This window comes from Mustela nivalis (assembly GCF_964662115.1).
Source record: "Mustela nivalis genome assembly, chromosome: 4".
Classification (NCBI taxonomy): domain Eukaryota; kingdom Metazoa; phylum Chordata; class Mammalia; order Carnivora; family Mustelidae; genus Mustela; species Mustela nivalis.
In genome coordinates this window covers 54009436-54031738 of record NC_139023.1, presented here as the reverse complement: position 1 = coordinate 54031738, position 22303 = coordinate 54009436, and the positions used below count along the sequence as shown (strand labels likewise).

General features: G+C 33.1%; 1 protein-coding gene across 14 annotated transcripts in view; it reads right to left on the bottom strand.

The window, feature by feature from the left end:
* Window positions 1-22303, bottom strand: part of LCORL (ligand dependent nuclear receptor corepressor like) — a 161649-nt gene that overhangs the window by 96715 nt on the left and 42631 nt on the right. For 11 of the 14 annotated variants that reach the window (XM_082728421.1, XM_082728424.1, XM_082728416.1 and 8 more), the window contains exons 3-4: window positions 12235-12314; window positions 11231-11360 (exon numbers count right to left, since the gene is read on the bottom strand). In XM_082728421.1, the coding sequence (XP_082584547.1) occupies window positions 11231-11360; window positions 12235-12314 (210 nt within the window). Of the gene's footprint in view, window positions 1-9092; window positions 9340-11230; window positions 11361-12234; window positions 12315-22303 lie in introns of those variants that run through there. The other 3 variants (XR_014311093.1, XR_014311094.1, XM_082728417.1) reach the window with 2 other exon arrangements.

Genomic DNA, 22303 nt, shown 5'->3' with positions numbered 1-22303 from the left:
TCACTCTCTCTCAAATAAATAAAATCTTTTAAAATTAAAAAAAAAAAAAAAAAACAACAAAAAACTAATAATGTTATGGCTTAGTTTTAAAAAGTTAAAATACCAAGAAGAACTTGAAAACTTAAAGAGACAAAATTTTTTTTGTTTGTTTTTTAAAGATTTTATTTATTTATTTGACAGAGATCACAAGTAGGCAGAGAGGCAGGCAGAGAGAGGAGGAAGCAGCCGAGCAGAAACCCCCACATGGGGCCAACATGGGAATCGATCCCAGGACCCTGGGACCATGACCTGAGCTGAAGGCAGAGGCTTTAACCCACTGAGCCACCCAGGTGCCCCAAAGAGACAAAATTTAAAAAGAAAAAAAAAAAATCAGAGAAAAGTAGACCTCCAAGAAATGCAGATTTCTGTGAAAAGTTTTAAAAAAGCAAACCTTTATTTTCACAGCATCTAACACACACAAACAAAATTTATGGCAGACGAACTGAATGATTTATACATATCAGTTCTTATTTTAAAAAGAACTTACACATATTATTTCACAGAGCAAAATCTTAAAGACACCTCAGAATATAGCACCTGAGAAGGTGAAAACTGACCAGGAAACTACTCTTGCATCATCTTCTGAGTGGGCTCCTCTCATATTTGCCTAGACATGTGGCAATATTCCTGAACCATACTGCTATATGGTATCTTAAAAACTCATTAGGCAGCTGAGCCAAGTTCTTCTACCATACACATGAATGCAGTATGCATGGACGTGCATTTCTTTAAAAGATACTGTGTTTTCATCATTTTATACCTAAATGCATAATCTAACTGTTCATAAATTTGAGTGGTAAATGTATTTATTATGTGTTAAAGAGTGTCTTCTGTGTTTTTTATGTCTTTGACAAAACTATTTAAAAAACAGTATTTATAAGGAACTAAAAGAGTAAAAAAAATTAAGATACTCTTTGCCTCCAAAGTTCTAAATATACTAAAATCAATACTTTTAGGGAATATGATAGAATATTTAAAATTGACAAAGATAAAAATCATTTTGCAGAATCAAAATTATCCTTTAAAATCTCTTAAATAGCCAATAGGTACAGTATATACATCAATTAAGGTCTATAATCTCATATATTACATATTATGAATCACACATCTTTTTGAATATGAGAATCATGCTCTATTTGAAGAGATGCTCTGAAGTACAGGAGGTGTGTAGAAACTAGAAACTACTAAAAGACAGTAAATTAATTTATCTCCCATCTCATGGTCCCTTATGGGGAGCTATATTCTGACCAACTAGAACAGTGGATAAATGCCCACATGATATAGATTTCTATTTTTCATACCTGGTATGATTATATAAAATGTGGGGTGCTGATGCATTCAACATTTCTAGATGTAGGATTTATGAAAGAGTTTTGATAAAAAGATAGTCTAAGTGAATCAGGCTTCAGAAAAAGTATCACAACAAACAACGAATGAAGTATGAAAGAGACTAGCATTTTTTGGTTAACCTGTAGAAGTTAAAGGAAATGTTCAATATAAAACAAAAGGTTTTACATTTTGCTAAGGAGGCTAGATTTAATGAAGTAGACAGGGAAAATGTTAAAGAACTGCTAACAAAGAATTTATGATTGAGAAAATCTTTCAAAGATAAAGGAGCCACAAATACTTGAAGATTGGGTAATCTTTAAGAAATTTTTAATCATACAGGTAAAATGTTTCTGGCTAAAAGTGAGTTAGATTGATATGAGAAGACTCCTAACATTAAAAAAATGAAACTGCAAGGGAAAATCTTAGGTGACCAGGAGTTGAAAAACTGCAAGTGAAGAGAACTTAAACAGTTCATCCATTTATAGTAGTTTATTTTTTTCTGTTATTTAAAAAAAAAAAAAAAAGAATCATTGCTTTTCCAAGGATTCAGACATTGATGAACCTCAGGCATTTAATTTGCCTATTTACCAATTCACAGCTCGCTCTGGCTTATACTACTCACCAATAAGCAGCAACAGGAACTAAAGCTTCCATCTCTTTTCTTAACCAACAAACCTCACCCAGGCAACTCTATAATCCATTAACTGAAGATTTTTTAAAATGCCTTTTTAAAAATTTTACTAAGTGCTACTAGTAATTATTATCTTACATTATTTCCTTATTTACTTAGTACATGTCCTTTGGTCAACTTATTTAACTTTTCCTTTTTCTGTAGATATAGGAACAGAAACAAATAATCTCTAAATCCTCTGCCTGTTTTAAAATGCCATCACTTTTAGATTTGTGTTTAAAAGGAAAATAATCTATAAAACTGAGGAATGGGAGTGGCAATCGCTATATAATTTTTCATAATTATTATCTTTAACTTTTGAAATGTATTTCCCCTAGGATTTTAGTAGTTTGCTACCCTGTTTTTTTGTTTTTTACATCTCCTCAAATGTCACCTGACTGCCCTTTATAAAATTATGACCAATTACCTCTATCCTGGTATTCCCTAAACTCCTCTATCTGCTTCGTCTCCACAGCATTACACACACACAAACTCAGCATGTGTGTTAGAGATATGTGTGTATGTGTACACATACATGCACATTCAACCACAAGTACAATTTACTTATTGTTTGTTTTCCCTCACCAGAATATAAAAGTCCATAATGACTGGGATGTGTCTGGTGTTCTGTTAACTGGTATGAACTGGGATGTAGAAAGAAGCTTAGCAGATCTTTGCTAAATAAATGAACTTCCCTAATCATGAACCAGAAATATGTTTTACAAAGCCCAACATGCTGGTCTTGCTTTGGAAAAAGTCATACTAGGGGGGAAAAATAACTAAATTAGTAGTATTCTACAAAAGAACATAGAGGTGATAGTCCAGTTGGTGAGTTTATGAGTTACTCAAGAAAATCAGAAAAATATTATAAAAAGATTTAAAAAATAATGAATTAATCCTCAACAGTTTTACAGCACATATTGGTTCTTCTGTTACTTCCACATAAAAGTGCTTTTTCTTATTCAGTACTTTGGTTATAAAGTGTTGTGAATAGCACACATAGATCACTAAATATAATGTATTTGGATACAGGCTAGTTTATCTGACATATTAGAGAATGTATAGGGAAGAAATATTATCCAAGGACAGATGATAATTCAAAAAACTGGACCCCAAGTAGAGTTATACCTCTCCTGAGAATAGGTCTTCCTTCTCACCTAGCAGACCATATTTTCTCAGCTGAAGGAGAATGTACAAAGAAATAATTTAGACAAACTTCTAAAGAATTATATGTAGATAAAGGGAAGAACCATTGCTTCTCCAAAATTTAAATCATGTTCTCACAATGTTATTAGGATTGTGCAAAACCACTGAAAGAACAATTCAATGACTAAACATTTCTGAGAGGAATTTAGAAGCACTTATATATTTAGTGTTTTTGGCTGATTCCTAGAACATCTTAGAATATTGGCACTTGCTTGTTACCTACAAGGACTCACTAAAATTTTTGCAAAGTTCCACATACTATGGCTGTGAATCACATTTTATAACATTGTGGATAGACAATCATGATTAAAGTATTGCTTTGCTCATCAAAACATTCCTTTTCTAAATGATTTACATGCACTACATCAAGTTATTGGCATTAACTGTACCAGGTACTATTCTAGGTGGTGGGGATATACCAAAACAGACAAAATCCCTGTTTCATTGGTTTTTATATTCTAGAAATAGCAGATAACAGACTTTAAAAGAAAGTCTGATGAAACAAACAAAAAAGCAGAATAATTGAAAAGAGAATGACTGAGATGAATTACCATAAATAAGATGGCTGAGGCATTTTGGTGTTATGAAGGACTGAGCAATGTTCACTATGGAAATGGGATTCTAGATAAAGGTAACAGCAAATATTAAGACCCTGAGAAAGGAATAAGGTTAGCACATTGGAAGAAAAGCAAAAAGCCATGAGCGCGCAAAAGAATGAGCAACAAGAAATGTGATCAAGAAGGAAGCACAACTAGAGTCCTTGATATATTTTATTTTAAGTGACATTCAAAGTCATTGTAAGCTTTTAGAAAGAGAAATTGATGATCTAGTTTAGGCTTTCTTTGTTCTTCTTAAGATTTATTTATTTACTTGAGAAAAAGAGAGAGAGCAAGCAGGGGAAGGGGCAGAGGGAGAGAGAGGGAAAGAGAAAGAGAAAATCTTCAGCAGACCCCCCACTAAGTGCAGAGCCCAACTCGGGGCTCGATCTCATAACCCTGAGATTGTGACCTGGGCCAAAATGAATAGTCAGACCCTTAACTGCCTGAGCCACCCAGGCACCCCATGGCTTAGGCTTTAAATACATCAATTAGCCTTCTCTGTATAAAAATGAATTGGTAGGAAAGGGAAGCGTAGAAGCAGAGACACCAGTTAGGAGGCTCTATAAGTAGTATATGCCAAAGATGATGAGCCTTGGATTAGGGTGGTAGAATGGAAATGACAAAATGTAGCCAGATTTAGAACAGATTTTGAAGGCAGAGCCAATGAACTTGATGATAAGGTTAGCTGTGGATATGAAGGACACAGAGAACTCAAGAAAGGCTCCTAGTTTTTGAAGCGGACCAACTGGTTATATATATATATATATATATATATATATATATATATATATATATATATTTTATTAATTATATATTTACATATATATATTTATATATAATATATATTTAATAAATATTAAATATATATTATATATTTAAGATTTTATTTATTTATTTGAGAGAGAGAGTGAGAGAGCATGAGAGAGGAAAAGGTCAGAGGGAGAAGCAGACTACCCGTGGAGCTGGGAGCCTGATGCGGGACTCGATCCTGGGACTCCAAGATCATGACCTCATCTGAAGGCAGTCACTTAACCAACTGAGCCACCCAAGTGTCCCAAGAATGATATATTTTACTAAGATGAGAAAGTTTGCAGCAGGGGAAGATTTTAGGGGAGTAAAATCAAGTGTTCTGTTTTAGGTAATTCTGAGACGCCTATTAGTATTCGTATGAAGAATATATCAAGTAGGCAATTAGATAAAGTGGGTAAAACTAGAGGAAAGACTAGGATTAGATATATTTAGGTGTCATCAGCACACACATCATAATTAATGCCATAGGATAAAATGAGGGTATCAAGTAAGTTAAAATATATCTGTAACAGAAGACAGTTGAGGATTACTAGGGCTATTCAACATTTAGAAGTTAAGAGGATGAGAACCAGCAAGGAGCATATAAAAAAAAAAATGTGAGAAAAGAGGGAAAAAAATTAAAAGAATATGATTTCCTAGAAATCAAAATAAGGAAGTGATCAACTCTATCAAATGATGCTGAAAGGTTAAGATGAGAACTGGTAACTTCCCTTTGAATAGTACAAGATGGAATTACCAATGCAATTGATAAAACAATTAGTGAAGTGGAAAGAAAGGCTAATTGGGACGGGTTAAAAAGAGAAGGAGAATTCAGAAATGAAGACAGTAAAAGTACAGAGGATAAATGTTTACTAAACATTTATCTACTGTGTGTCAGAAGCCTGAGATATGTTAGTCAACAAAAATACAAAATCCAATTCTTCATGGTGGTTATATTCTAGCAGAAGAAGAAAGACAATGAACAATAAATAAAAGAAATAAGTAAATTATATATGTTAGAAGGTTAATTGTGCTACAAAAAGAAAAGGGTGATTTTTAGTTGTTGGAGAGCTAAAAAAGATACAACTACCTGAAAGAGAGGAAACTGACTAAATGAGACTCAGGTGAGCATAACTGGGTGTTTTACTCTAGCCAAGTTCAGCTGGTCCAGGCAAAGTATGTAATAAATGAGGAACTGGACAGGTAAGGTTCTAACAAGCAAATATGACAAAAGAAACGAGAGGAAACAGAGTTAAGATTTTATATGAAAGATGATCATAGTGATCAACCATAGTATCTGAGTAAGGAGAGAAGTAAAGTCATAGGTCATGTACAGGAGACATTGAAGAGTGAAAATTGGCATGATCAACAGACTGGAAATTGCAATGAGGTTAAAAAGGGGGAAGGGGGAGGGGGAAAGAGTAATGGAATAAAATTATAATCAGAGAAAGATTTGAGAGGTGGCAAAAGTCTAGGAATAATCACGGATAAAGATGGCTGGAAGGGAATGGAGGAAAAGATCATTGGAAATGAAGAGATCATATAACTGAGAGGCTACACTCTAGCAGATTCAGAGAATCTGAAGTCACTAAGAACTTGATGGGAACAATATTTGGGAGGAAGAAAGTGAAAAAGCTGGTAGAGGTCCACATGATAATGCAGATAGAATAGTTCGATGTCATATGCTTCGAAGCAGCTCAGGGTTTTGATGAAGGCAAATAAATGATGGGAAAGCAACTATAAGATTATTAGAGTTTGCCTGCCTATGGTATCACCCTATATTACATAAAGCAAAGAATTAAAAAGTCCGAAAGAGAGAGGGCTACAAAAACATCTTTTAAGAATATGCAGAGCTGAGTTACAGAAATAAAATAAAGGGAACATTAAGAGGAAAAGATTGAGGATATAGGAGATTTTGCTGATGAAAGACCACGAGTTTTAGAAGACAAAGTAGAAATATGGGTGCTTGTAAAAGGACAGCTGACTCAAATTCAAGAATAAAGAAGATAAAAGGAGATAAAAATCTAAATGATAATGAGTGACCTGCTAGTTGGCCTCTAATTCCTGTTATGGATAGTATATTGCAAGTAGCAAGGTGATTTTACCAGAAATGCAAAAATCTTTTAAATCCAGTTATAATTTTAAGTGTATTTTCTTAGAATTTCATTAATAGCTTCCAGGTATATGACAAATCTTTTCATAAACACCTCTGAATATGGTCCATAACAGTATGTGAATTATTTTATGGCACTAATGTACAGTTTCCTGAGAGTTCCAAAAGGCAGCCCAGAAATTCAATGTATGACCCACAATGGTCTCATAAAGACACATCTGTGTAAGAAAAACTCAGGGTCTGAATGAGTCAGGTCAAATCTACATAGTTGCTCAAGGATCCCTACATTTAGAGAAAAGCAATCTAAAAGATCAACACTCCCGTTTCTAAGAAATCTAGGCTTTATTATTTATTGGTGATAACCAATTGGTTACTTAGCAATATTAATATTTATATCTTGATACAGTATAAAACTTAAAAATTAAGAGTTTAAAATAAAAGGAAAAGGATTTGTGTTCAGAAAAGGTTGAAACACTTTATATAAAACCTGGCTACCAATTAATTTAAGGGGAAAGGGTTGGTTAATAGCTTTCAACGAACTGCATCAAATATATCAGGAAAGCTCTTTGAAAACAAAAAAACAGAACAGGAGTTACAAGAATGCTAAATGTGTGTGGAGATAAAAGATAAAGCAGGGAAAACATATATTTTGATGAAGAAAGATTTCATTTTATTATATACTTAGCGGTATGATTCATTCAACTACTATGTGTATACTATCTTTCCAATTTAGTCAAGTAGCCTTCTTTAATTTAAAAATAAAAGATGAGACATCTTCCTGACTCATAAACCAGTAACTTATACCGCTTCAAGTAATCAGAGAAGGTGAAGCTAAAAGTCAAAATAATTTAGTATACATATGATGGGAATACTTTGGAAAAGCATTTTATATCTATAAGTGTATGTTTCTATACACTTCAAAACAAACTGACTGATATTCAAACTATACACAGCAATAAACTTTAGTACAAAGTAGGGAAAGGTAAACCATATGTACATGCTAACTTAATTTCTTTCTCCAAATAAAACAAGTAAGTACTAACACCAGAGTATATAGAGAAACTGGAAGATACCTGGACAGTTTATTAGCACTCTCATATGTTCAAGAAATATTTACTCAAGACAGATATGACAAGCACTTCTAAATACTGAGGATACCGCAATTAAAACAAAGTGCCTATTATCATGGAATTTTCATTCTATTTTATACTCTAGAGAATTTTAAGGTTAAACTCTAGAAGGAATTCAATTCTAAAAAATTTCTCAGGAATATTCAAAACTAGTTAAAAGTTCAGCTCTGTACTAAAATACCACCCTCCCCCATTTTATTTATTTAACCCTGAAAAAGTATTTTTGACAAGGTTTTAATTACAAGGGGTTGGCAAACTGTATTTAGTATTTAAGTTTCCTCCAACCTATTATTAAACTCTATAAGGAAACTAATCACTAAAACTGTTTCTAGTTCATTTAAAGGAAGAATGGAAATGTATGAGAAATACAGCATTTTTCATAAGTCCTCTCTAGTCTGCCTAATTCAATTAAAATAATTCTAATCCCAGGGGCTAAGTAGTAGAGAATAGGAAGATTTTCCTACTTAGTACATAAAAGAATATAGGTGCTTCTCACACAGAACACTTCTCAACTTTTTTTAAAACTTCTTGAGGACTCAAATGTTCGTAACAGAATCAAAAAGACAGATTATTTAACTTCTCTGTTTCACTGTCTCTACCTGTTAAAATGATAACAATAGTACCTATCTCTTAACATTGTTTTCAGATTAAATGAAAAGGTGTAAAAAATTCTTAGTGCTCAATCAGAACGGATGACATCAATCATCATCATTATCCTGTGTAGTGGGTTCTTAATCACAGCTTACATTTATCATTATCATCATCCTAAAACCATAGTTAGGAGAAATAATAAACAAGCTACAATAAAGCTACAAAGAGATTTCTTTATGTTTTGGCAAGATGATTAACATAATATGTTCCTCAAACTGAGCAAAAGATCAGTATCTGTACTTATCAATAAAACTAACATTACTAATAACCATAATTCCTGAAAATGGCTGAATTTGGGAACTTTTCAGGAATCAAATAAAAGCTTCACCAACAATATCTTTTATCAACATTTTATTTGTTACTCAAAACACCCAGAAGTGTTTATGCCTTTTATTTCCATGTCAAGTTAACAGCAGAATTATCTAAATAAATGACAGAGTTATCATCAGTTAAAGATACTGGTATGACCTTCTGGCCTTATCCTAGTTGGACCATACTGGAAACCTCTAAAATGATTTTATTCAAAGAAAATTTGAAAATAAGGAATAAAACCAAAACCAAGTAAATGAGTAGAAAAATCCTTGTTTAATTAAATCTGGAAAATCACATTGGACTACAAATAAAGGAATTAACAAAGGTAAGACGCGAAGTAAAGCAAAAAAACTCTGAATCTTTCATTTAAAAACTCTGAAATCCTTCAAAGATCTTGAAGAAAACCAAGATTATCTTCAAATGGAGAGGTCACTAAATATCCATGAACACTCACCCAACCTTTGGTAGGAGACCTCTTGAAGACCCAGATGCTTGAATCAGCTGAAATAGTACCAAGTGTTTTCTGATTACTCTTAACAGGGCAATGGAGCACAGGTTACTCCATACTATCAAAAATTATAGGTCATTATTATTGATAATTCTAGCTACTACCATTATAAATCACTCAAGAAAATGGAGACTGAGTAATGAGTTCTAAGGTGAGTGAAACTTATTGTGTGCATATATAAATGTGTCCATTTCTTCAACTTCTCTTAGTGATAGAAGTCTGTAACAAAATTCTTCTTATAAATGTAAATACACTGGCAAAATAAAATTTTCTAAATTAATGTTATAAAGTTCTTAAAGAAAGAATGCAAAATGTTTTTAATATTGGTTCAGATAAAAAAGATTTCTAGGGATGCGTGGGTGGTTCAGTTGGTTGAGCAACTGACTCTCAATTTCGGCTCAGGTCATGATCTCAGGGTCAAAAAACTGAGCCACACAACAAGCTCTCTGCTGAATGAGGAGTCAATTTAAGATACTCTCTTTACCTCTCCTCTGTCCTTCCCCCTGCCTCCACTCTCTCCCTCTCAAATTTTTTTCAAGAGAAATGCCAATTTCTCAACACTAAGCACTTCAGTAACATATAGAAAGAGATTTTCAGTCTCCTGCACTTTAAAAAATACAGTTCTTAGCTTTAGGGTTTTTCTTGTTTTTTTTTTGGTGTTGTTGTTATTGTTTTTTGTTTTTAAGATTTATTGGAGGGAAAGAGATAGAGAACATACACATATTGGGGGGAGGGGCAGAGAGAGAGAGGGACTCTCAAGCCAACTCTGCACTGAGCATTGAGCCTGACAAAGGGCTCTGTCTCATAACCCTGAAATCATGACCTAAGCTGAACTCAACAGTTGGACACTCAACTGACTGAGCCACTCAGGCGCCCTTTAACTTTAGGTTTTTTTAATGTAATGAATGTAATCACAGATTCTTATATTTCAACACAGAAAAGAACTCTTAACACTGAGGACTAAACAAAAGCCTCCTTGCTCAAAGATGAAAATTCTTTTCCACATTATTAATTAAAATCTGAAAGCTAGCAATTTAAGAGAATAATATCCAATATTAACATAATTTCAAAGGCGGGTAAGGCAAAGTCAATATCTAGATGAAATACAGTAATGTTTTTCTTGATCTCTGGAAAGTGGGAGGCAGAATGGTAACTGCTCCCAACCTGCATTCCCCCTACACCATGACTCACTCCAAGGATCTATATGGTGAAAATTAAGACACTCTACTAACAAAGAAATTGCCAAGAACAAAAAATGGAAGGTTCTATATTTCTAAAGTTTTTCTCAAGTAACTAAGATATAAAAACTATTTCTCTCTGATACATGTGTATGAAGTAAGGGAACAAGTGAAACAAGCCTCATTTGGTTTAAATAATTTAGACAGACAGGAAGCAAAAAAGAACATTTGACATTTAATGTTAAGTAAGCATACTCAAGCTACCAAAGAAACACTGAAAGCCCAAGCCAGCAAATATACTTCAACCTGGCTGATAAAGGATTTAACTGTTATATTTCTAAAGACAGCTTTGTATATATCTATCACTTATTCAACATGAAAGAACTTTTGAAGTCTTAAGAACAGCAACAAAATAAGGAAGACCAGAAGCATAAAAAAATTTCCTGTCTGCCTATAGTAGATGAGAAAAATGTCTGATAAAGTCAGGAAGAGATCTGAGAAAAGAGTGGTGAAAAGGAATGGCTAAGAGAAGATTAGCACTACAGTAACTGAGAATCCTAATGTCCCTAAAAATGTGAAGAAAAATTAAAGATAAAAAAATAATAAAAAATAGAATAAAGACGCATATAAAAAAGACTTGTGAGAAAAATACAAACAGTCTAGATCTTTACGGCTAATATTAAATGAAAAGGTATACCAATATTACCTTTCTTTCGAAAGAGTGCATTTAGGTAATTTTCTGCTTGGCATTCAATCTTTTCAGTGTTGGACTGGCCCTGAGATGATAGTTCCTCCGTTGGGGTTGACTGTGAAGAATCAAGAGATGGTATACAATCCTAAAATTATAAAAAAGCAACATAAAACAATCCATTTTAATTACACATGTGATTCCAATAAAAACAGCCAAAAAATATTATCTAAATGCTCATTTATTCTATTTAACAAATTATAGAGAGAGAACATAAAATTTGGGACAGGAGTCAGGAGAAAAGAAATTTAGCTCTGATATCAAATTAGCTTTATTTCTCAGCAAACTATAGCCCCCAAAAGGGGGGGAGGAGTATAGATAAAATACATTGCTAAATAAATTCACTATACAGCATGCCAGTAATGAGAGTTTTAACAACAAAGTAGGTATGTTTACCCACTAATCTGACCAAATGGGTCCAGTTCTCATTTCTTCTCAGCCTTTCTCACAATAGTAAAGAATTAGGATTTCACGCCATACAAGAAGATGCTGCTTGTCTAGTTTATGCCAGTTTATAGTAGACACAATTCAAACATTTACACAAGAAATAATTCTGATATCCAGAAGACTTCAAGAAAGTAAAAGGCTAAAAAGTAGTACCACGTTATCCTCCCAACTATAGATTCCTAAGAAATCAGACTATAGAGTGGTCTCAAACCAAGCTAGGGCTCTGAGCTCAACACTGCCTACCTAAATACAAAACAGATCTAAACTGAACTTCATGAGTCAGGGAGCTGTAAGGAAGAAATGTGAAATAAGCAAAAAGGATGAGTGTTTTGTGATTTCACCTGCAAGTTAAGCTAAATGTTAGCCTTCTAACATAAGACTTTAAAATATTCTTCTCATTACCAAAATCAAGTATTTAAATTTCCATTGTAAGTCACCAATTTTCAGAACAAATTAAAAAAACTGTTACAATTGTGCAATTAGTTCAGAAATAATTTCATAGCACTAAAACTTACACTGACTGCTTCTCTCTGTAGGTTACAAAATGAACATTTTTCATCCATAGACCAGTCAGTCAGCTCTTCTGGTTCACAGTCTTTAAAAGAGGGAAAAATACTCATTAAATACACTAACTTTATTAAAACAAATAAAATTACCACTCTCCATAGCAAAGACTCATAAAAAAAACTAACTACTAATAGTAAGAGGAGAAGGCCTAACTTTAAAATTAAAGTGATGACATCTAGAAAGAAATAAACAGAGAAGACTGTAAGGAGAGTAATTTTGCATTATTATGGGACAAAGAAGCAAAAACAATGAGCTGATTATAAATTTATTTTCTAACAATAGGGTTTTAAGTATCATCTAGTCTTCTAAAAGGTTTAACTTATAATTACCTACTAATTTTTAATATACACTATGAACGAAATCAAAATAGGGAAGCATGGGGAAAAATAAATTTTACACATCACGAAAGCAACATAAAACAGACAAATGGAGTACAACACCAGAAAACCCCACAGATTTGAGAAAATGAAATGCTCCTCAAAAAAAAGTAGAAATCCATAGCTAAGAAGTCAAATCAAATTTTTATTACATTGTTTAAAGATGGTGTCCCAAGAGTTCAAATAAAAGGGAGGTAAACAAGCTATATTATTCCACACAAAACCTGAATTTTTTTTCACAAGAATGTTTCATATAATCCAACTATTATATTAGAAAGTTTGTGTAAAACAAACATTTTATGATGAGGAAATTTTATGACAATATAACAACACTGTCAACCTAACTATACTTGGTACAATGATTTTTCAAACTTACTGCTTGCAGTAAAACTCCCCTCAAGTTCTTTTCCCAAATAAATCCTATATAGAACCTCCAATATATGAAACAATTATCATCTGAGGCAGTTACATGGGTACTAATGTGAAAAGCACTGGTATACCACAGTAATTTTCTCTCATACTTTCAAAATAAATAAGTTGAATACATGTTTCTGTTACACTAAGCAGGAAATAATCTTACCTTTTCTTGGAATGGTAATAAATAAATACCAGTTAGGACCAGCCCCCAAGAAATTCTTACATCAATTGAGATATATACAAGTCAAAATAGAAGATAATGTAATCTGCTGGAGTATAAAGAGAGTAGTAATAGCTCCCTTCGGTTTGGGCCCTGGTCTAGAAATATTCCCAATATTATCCAAACTTAGAAACGGTAGGAAATGGGACCAATGGGACCCAGCAAAGGGTAGTGGGAAGATAACTGGGTTTAAAATCTCCAACTGGAATAGAACGTACTAGTTGTTACCCTGTCAAGTTATGAAGTTTTTGTTTTAATTTTCCTATCTGTAAAATAATGATCCCACCACCTTATTCGTGGATCAAATGAAAAAATGTGAAAATATTTTATAAACTATAAAACACCATCCAAAGGCTAGTTACTAACAAAGCAGGGTCATCAGTCATTATTTTTAAATCCTGCACAATCACAAATGTATTTAATATGGGTCATTTGCAGAAAACAGATAATTTTAATATACCAATTTAAGAAAGCTGACCACTGTTTTGCAAATGATTTGATAAATCAGAAAGTTTAAGGAATCTATACAATTAAAAACCCAGAATTGTAGTTACCTAGGTTTATAATTTTTTTCAATCCTTTGACCTATCACTATAATAGAATAATACATTCACACTCTTAAACATGGAATTTTGCAATGTCTCTTACTAGGAAGGCAGAACTTTCTCATCAGTAGAATGAATGTGGGAAAAGTGACAATATATATTCCAAGCTGAGGCTTTAAAAGGTATGGCAAGTTGCCCCAGTTATCTTGAGTTTCAACCACCCAACATGGAAAAGAACTTGCCCCACATAGCCATTACTCTTTCAGACTTGGACTGGCAGTCATCAGAAGTGATCCCTGAAGCCCAGTGAATCAGACTGCCCATAAGGATGCAATAGATTTTAGAGCTATTTGTTAGGCAGTATTATTGTGCAAAAACTTGACTCATATGCTAAGCATAACAATTCTGATAGATCAAGGAAATCTTACTCCTTTTTTATTATGGCTTCATGAATAAAGATATGAAGGGAATCCAGCATTAGAATTTTTTAAAAATAGCTGGTAGTCCTGGAGAAGAGGTATTTTTGAAAAATCACTGTAGGATTTCATGAAGCTTTAGTGATAAATATGTTGAATCGAAGAACAAGAAGTTTGGAATAATTAAAGCAATTACCAGTTGTAAGATAAAACTGGGTATGCTGAGATTATTTCATTTATTTTAGTTATTTAGAAGTTCTTCAAAGAAACATTAATTAAAATAAATGCCTGTGTGATTAAACAAATGGCCCTGAATAATCAACAATTATATAAATGCTCTTAAATTTTGTGGGTAAAAAATCTACAACTTTACTTACCAATATTTAATAATACTTCTATGGAACTTTTGATTTTGAGTCCAAATAAATGATGGTGAGATATATTATTTTTTTATTGGAAAATAAATTTTAAAAAATCAACTCAAGGCCAGATTTCTCTGTCCAGGTTATCTTTTCATGCCGTAAAAGTTAAGTAAATGCTATAATAAAACAGATTATTTCTCAAGCAAAATACGACAATAAATCAGATATCCATAAAATAAATTGTCTCTCATTTTGCAATTTTAATACATGAAGTTGTATAAGCTCAAAAGGGTCAAATTATGTACCTTCCAGAATAGTCTTATTTTAAAAGGTAATGTCATAATGAAAACTAATAGTAGGGTGCCTTGGTGGCTCAGTCAATTAACCATCTGCCTTCAGCTCAGGTCACAATCTCAGGGTCCTGAGATGGAGCCCTGCATTACATGTTCCCTGGTCAGTGGGAGCCTGCTTCTCCCTCTCCCTCTGCCAGTCACTCCTGTTGCTTGTGCTCTCTGTCAAATGAATAAATAAAATCTTAAAAAAAAAGAGAGAAAACTAATAGTAAATGACTAACAAAAGATCAACCTTTTCACCATGGATATATATTCGTGGTCAAAGTCTGGTTCCAATCTTTTTACCTAATCTATCCTGGAAAGATAATAGACTTTGAAATTAGAGAGCCTTGGTACTGAGATATCTTCCAAATACTAGATGTGACCTTTGCAAGTTACTTTCTCTGGGCTTCATTTCCTCATCTTTTAAAATGAGGATAATGACTGCATCTTAAGAGTATAGTCAAAATTAAGTAAGAACATACACAGAACACCTAACAAGTTCAATAGGCGTTACTTTCATTTTCTTTCAGATAATTGTACTTCCTTTGAACATTTTTTATTCTCTTTTGTACCCTTTCACCATAAGAAATAAATTTAAAGTTCCTAAAGAGAAAGCCCAATGAAAAGTGAAAAAAGAGAATACTGAACTAGATTTCTCATGAAGGTCATGAAAAAGTGGTTGTAACTATGTTGATTTTGAGGAGGCAATGTTACTAAAAAATAATTTTTCATTATAAAACTACCTCTTAACTGCACTGAAAACTACAAAAGAGAAAAGAAAAAGCTATTTGTAATCCCGTTACCTAGACATAATGATTAACATTTTGCAATATATCCTTCTAGTTTATATTCTATGCCTTTTTAAAAATCAGCATTAGAGGATTCTTTGAAAATATCAATAAAATTGATAAATCTTATGCAGATTAACCAAGTAAAAAAAGTGAAAATATCAGAAATTAAAGATGGGGTCATCACTGTTGATTTTATGAATAATAAAAAGATAATAAAATATCATGCATATGAGTTGCCCACAAATTTGGTAACACCAGATGAAATGGACAAATTCCTTGAAAGACATTCTCTACCAAATCTCAAATAAGAAATAATAGATCATCTCAATAGGACTATATCTACAAGAAATTAAATCAGGGACTCCTGGGTGGCTCAGCTGGTTAAGCATCTGCCTTCAGCTAAGGTCTTGTTCCCAGGGTTCTGGGATTGAGTCCTGAATTGGGCTCCTTGCTCAGTGGTGAGCCTGCTTCTTCCTCTGCCTTTACCTCCCACTACTTGTGTGCTCTCTCTCTCTCCCTCTATCTGACACATGAGTAAAATCTTAAAAAAATTTAAATAAAAAATTAACAACTTTCCAAAACAGCACCAACCCAGATGATTTCTCTACAATCTGTTTCAGAAAATAAAAGCAGAAGTATTTCCTCATTCTATCATTTTTATTATCTGTCATCATTACCAAGTACCAAAAATGGTCTGAACGCCTCACCCAAGAAGATATGTAGATAGCAAATAAGGTTATGACAAGATGTTCAATACTATATTCCATTAGAGAACTGAAAATTAAGATGAGCTACCACTACACACCTACTAGAACAGTTTAAGTCTGAAACATGGACAACATCATATGCTGGTGTAAATGCAGAGCAAAAGGAACTTCGTTTCATTGCTGGTGAGAACACAAAATGGTACGGCCATTGAAGATAGTCTTACAGTTTCTTCAAAGCTTAACATAATCTTTCTACACTGTCTAGTAAGGGTGCTCCTAGGTATTTAGGCAAATGAGTTGAAAAGTTATGTCTATACAAAACCTTGCACACAAATGTTTATAGCAGCTTTATTAGTAGTTACCAAAACTTGGAAGCAACCCAGATGTCTTCCAAGTACATCAATGGATAAGCAATCTATGCTACATGCACCCAATGTAGTATTACTCAGTTAATAAAAAGAAATTACCTAAGATGCCATGAAAAGACATAGAAGCACCTTACATGGATATTATTCAGGGAAATAATGAGTCTGAAAAAACGAAATACTCGGGGTGCCTGGGTGGCTCACTGGGTTAAAGCCTCTGCCTTCGGCTCGGGTCATGATCCCAGAGTCCTGGGATCAAGCCCCACATCACGTTCTCTGCTCAAGAGCCTATTTCCTCCTCTCTCTCCCTGCCTACTTGTGATCTCTGTCTGTCAAATAAATAAAAAAAATCTTAAAAAACAAAAAACGAATTACTGTATGATTTCAACTATATGACATGAAGAAGAAAAAAGGAGAGACAGTAAAAAGAGCAGTGTTTGACATAGGTTGGGGACAGGGGAAATAACTTAAAAGGTGGACTACAGGTGATTTTTAGGGCAATGAAACTATTGTGTAGGATACTGTAATGTAAATACGTGACTATGAATTTGCCAAAATACACATTACAACACACACAGACTTGGCTAATGTAAACTATGGAGTATTTAAGTAATACAAGATATCATTATTGGGTCAATAATTCTAACAAATGTACAACACTAATGAAAGATATTAATACAGAGAAACCTTGGAGGGGGTAGGGTATATCGGAAATCTTTGTACTTTCTACTTGTTTTTTCCTGTAAACTTAAACTGCTTTAAAGAATGATATTTCCTTTAAAAATTAGGATATTATACACATACTTGTCACAAATATTTCCTATGCTCAAATATACTTCTAAATCATTTTTAATAAATAAGTATGGACCATCAAACAGATCTATCATAACTTATTTAATCAATATCCTATTTTTGGATATTTAGTCTATTTCTCTAAGCTTGGTATTATAAATACATGATGAATACACTCAGATAAGTTTTTGTGTGCATAATGATAAGAGCTAATATAATTTATGTAACTATAAAATAGAGCAGTATTAGATTCTCTGGTTTTAAAATAAATAATCCATATTGGAAAACTAGTGACTTAATACTAGGCAATGAATTCCTAGAAGAGATCCCACTTATTCATTTTTTTCCCCACTGCTCATTACAGTTCCTGACACAAAATAAGCATTCAAAATATTTCATCTAACAAAAGAGGCAAGAAAACACAATAGGGAAACATAGTCTTTTCTATAAATGCTGGGAAAACTGGACAGCTACACGTAAAAGATGAAACTGGACCACTTTCTCAGATTATACACACAAAAAACCCCAAATGGCTTAAAGACCTAAATGTGAGATCTGAAACCATAAAAATCCTAAAAGAGAACAGAGACAGCAATTACTCTGACATTAGTGGTAGCAATATTTTTCTAGATATATTTCCTAGGACAAAGAAACAAAAGCAAAAATAAACTATTGGGACTACATCAAAATAAAAAGCTTCTGGAGAGCAAAGGAAACCACTAACAAAGCAGAAAGGCAACCTACTGAATGGGAAAAGATATTTGCAAATAATATGTCCAATAAAAGGTTAAGAGGTTAACATCCAAAATATATAAAGAACTTACTCAACTCAATATAAAAAAAAAACAAAAACACAAAAAACAAAACAAAACAAAAAACTAAAAAATGAGCAGAGGACTGAAAGAGACATTTTTCCAAAGAAGATATACAGATGGCCAACAGGCACATGAAAAGATTTGCAACATTACTCATCATCAGGGAAATGTAAATCAAAACCACAATCAGATATCACCTTATATCTGTCAGAATGGCTAAAATCTAAAGGGCAAATAAGAGATGGGTATTAAGGAGGGCACTCATAATGAGCACTGGTTGCTGTATGCAAGTGGTAAGTCACAAAATTCTAAACCTGAAACTAATATTACACTGTAAGTTAACTAATGAGCATTTAAATAAAAATTTGAAAAAAAGGGGGGGGGCAAGAAATAACAAGAGTTGGAGAGGATGTGGAGAAAAAGAAACCCTTGTATGACGTCAGTGAGAAGACAAATTGGTAGAGTGTGGAAAACAGTATGGCAGTTCTTCAAAAAATTAAATTTGAAATACCATATGATCCAATAATTGCACCACTGGGTATTTACCCAAAGAAAACAAAAACACTAATTCAAAAAGACATTTGCACCCCTCTGTTTGCTGCATTATATACAATAACCAAGATATAGGAAGCAATCCAGTGTCCATCAATAGATGAATACAGAAGGAAGATGCAAGACTCCCCCCCCCCACAGGAATATTACATAGCCTTAAAAAAGGATGAGACTGTGACATTTGCAAGAGCATGGATGGATCCAGATAATATTATATAACTGAAATAAGTGAGAATGAGGAAGACAAATACCACATTATTTCACTCATGTGGAATCTAATTCAAATGAGTAAACTGAAAACTGAACTGGACCTATAAAAACACAGAATAAACTGATGGTTGCCAGAGGGAATAGAGGGTGGGTGGGAGGATGGGCAAAACTGTCTAAGGGGAGGGCTTCCAGTTATGGAATGAATAAGTCACAGGAATAAAGGCACAGCATAGGGATATAGTTAATGACGCTGTAATAGCCTTGAAGGTGACAGATGACAGCTCTATTTTTGGTGAGGACAGCATAGCATGTAGAGAAGCTGAATCGCTATGCTGCAAAACCTGAAACCAATGAAAACAACTATACTCATATAAAATTTTTTTAATTTTTTGAAAAATATTTTTATTTACTCATTTGACAGACAGAGATCACAAGCAGGCAGAGAGGCAGGCAAAGAGAGAGAGAGAGAGAGAGAGAGAGAGAGAGAGAAGGAAACAGGCTCCCCGCTGAGCAGAGAACCCGATGCAGGGCTCGATCCCAGGACCCTGAGATCATGACCAGAGCCGAAGGCAGAGACTTTAACCCACTGAACCACCCAGGTGCCCCTCATATAAAATTTTTTAATGTTTTACCTAATAAATCTCATTAAAAGGTAGTTTTGTTGTCTCTATCCTTATAGTGTTTACAGTTGAAAAAGATATTAAGTCAAATATATTAAATTTCAGTCAGTGGTACACTCAAGGGTTAGCAAATCTTTTCTATTAACAGCCAAATAGTAAGTATTTCAGATTTCGTAGGCCAGACCACCTGCCACACCATTCAACATTACTTTTGTAGTACAAAAGCAGTCACTGACATTTCGACAAATGAGACGTGTTCTCAATATAAACTTATTAACTGAACAATTATGTTTGAACGTCACATAATTCTCGTATGTCATGAAATATTAATCTTTTGATTTTTTTCAACTATTTAAAAATGTAAAAATTATTCTTAGCCCATAGGCCATTCAAAAATAATTAATAAGCTGGATTTGGCCAATATGCTATAGCTTGTAGACCTCTGACATAATCTCCCTTTGGCTCCATCAGTTTACACAGGTCAACCACACTCTACAAATTTTTGTAAATATCCATAATCACGGCATGTAAATTAGATGTTCCCACAGGTGAAAGAAACCAGTTCACAAATAAGACTTTTTTTCTGACTAAAGCAGAAAAAAAGAGGGAATTTTTGCTTAAAAGTTCTGTGGCACAGGAAAAACAAGTTTTGGAGAGATGGAGAAGGAAGAGAAGCACAGAATATAAGGAACTTTTCTGGGCATACATAAAAGTTGAAGTTTATGACATTCAAACCTTCTTTGTAGAGTCCCCCTTGTCTTTGCCAAAATATTTTCCCCAGAAGGAGAAAAAGTCACAAAACAGACCAAAGAAGATAGAAAACTAAGGCTTATGTTTCGTTTCCAACAAAATAAAAATTAGCACCACTTAAAAGTTTCCTTCAAACCATTTAATCTGGTGGTGGTTCCGAATAAAATTCAAGAATTAAAATACAGGGGCGCCTGGGTGGCTCAGTGGGTTAAAGCCTCTGCGTTCGGCTCAGATCATGATCCCAGAGTCCAGGTATCGAGCCCCACATTGGGCTCTCTGCTCAGCAAAGAGCCTGCTTCCTCCTCTCTCTCTCCGCCTGCCTCTCTGCCTACTTGTGATCTCTCTCTGTCAAATAAATAAATAAATAAATATCTTAAAAAAAAAAAAATTAAAATACAAACCTCTTAAAACCATCATATATACAATACAAAAGTCTTAAACTTAAAAATATGCTCTGTGCCACAGTTGATTTAAGGTAGTAGTATGAAATTCAGAGTATATTTTCCACAGAAACAGCAGCAGATATGTAATTCTATCTAAATCAATGTATTATAAAGTTAAAATACTATGCATTTAATTGTATAACAAAAAATAATTTAAAGTAATATATAATATATAAGAATCCTTTGCTAGCCAATATATTTGGTTTCTCAGTTTTGGAAAGTGAGTTAACAAAGGTTTGGATTTCCAACGATTTAACTAAAAACATACACTGATCTATTTGATTCCTATATATAGATTTGCAAGGTGAGAAATACCTATACCTGTAGTCCCCGCATCTAAATATTAAACCATTTTTAACAATGACAACAAATAAACCACACTTATTTATCACTTATTTATAAGAGGATAAGAAAGAAGCTGGAGATATCTATAATGTATAGTTTCTACATGCCTTTTCAAGAGGCTCTACATTTTTGATAGTACTAGTTGAATTTCCCTCAAAATATATGGCTGTCTTCATTCTTGAACAGAAACAGATGTATTGCAATAATTAATATCTCTCAAGGCTACAATTTAATTAGATTTTTTTTAATTCAAAAAAGGGAAAGAAAAGTAGAAGAATTTACCTAAGAAACCTGGAGGAAGAAAAAAAGCAACAAATATGTGTCTATATGTAAGTTCCAAAGCTTAGCTAATTTTGTTAAATACGCCCACCAAAAAAAGCACTAAAATGAACATAAAGTACAAGATCTATCTGAATTTAAATAAACTGAGATAGCAGCAATGGGTATTAAATAAGTAAATTAATTATAAATCTACAATGAAATATTGTGCAGCCATTACAAAAGATGGTCTAGACGTTATACATCCAGTGAGCACAATACGTACAAAAATTATACATAATTATCATCTGAATAATTATCACAGAAATTATACATACTGTGCATATAGTAAATAGTGCTATAATTAAAGAATAAACACATAAAAACATATTTTACATTCATATAAAAATGCTTAAAAGTTATCTATAGATCATGGAGGTAGGGGTAATTTTTTCTTTCTGTCTTATCTGTTTTTTTTAATTTCCTAAAATAAACATGTCCAACTTGTATACTAAAGAAATACTAGTCTAAAATCAAAATACAAAGCATTTATTTCCTTTAGAACATTCTGCCCTTTGTATAATAAACAATTTCTGAAGGATCATAAATATATACGTATACATAGAACTATATAGATAAACAAGTGAAAGTGGGGGAAGCAACAGACTGAATCACAAGATGTAATTTGGGTTGTCAG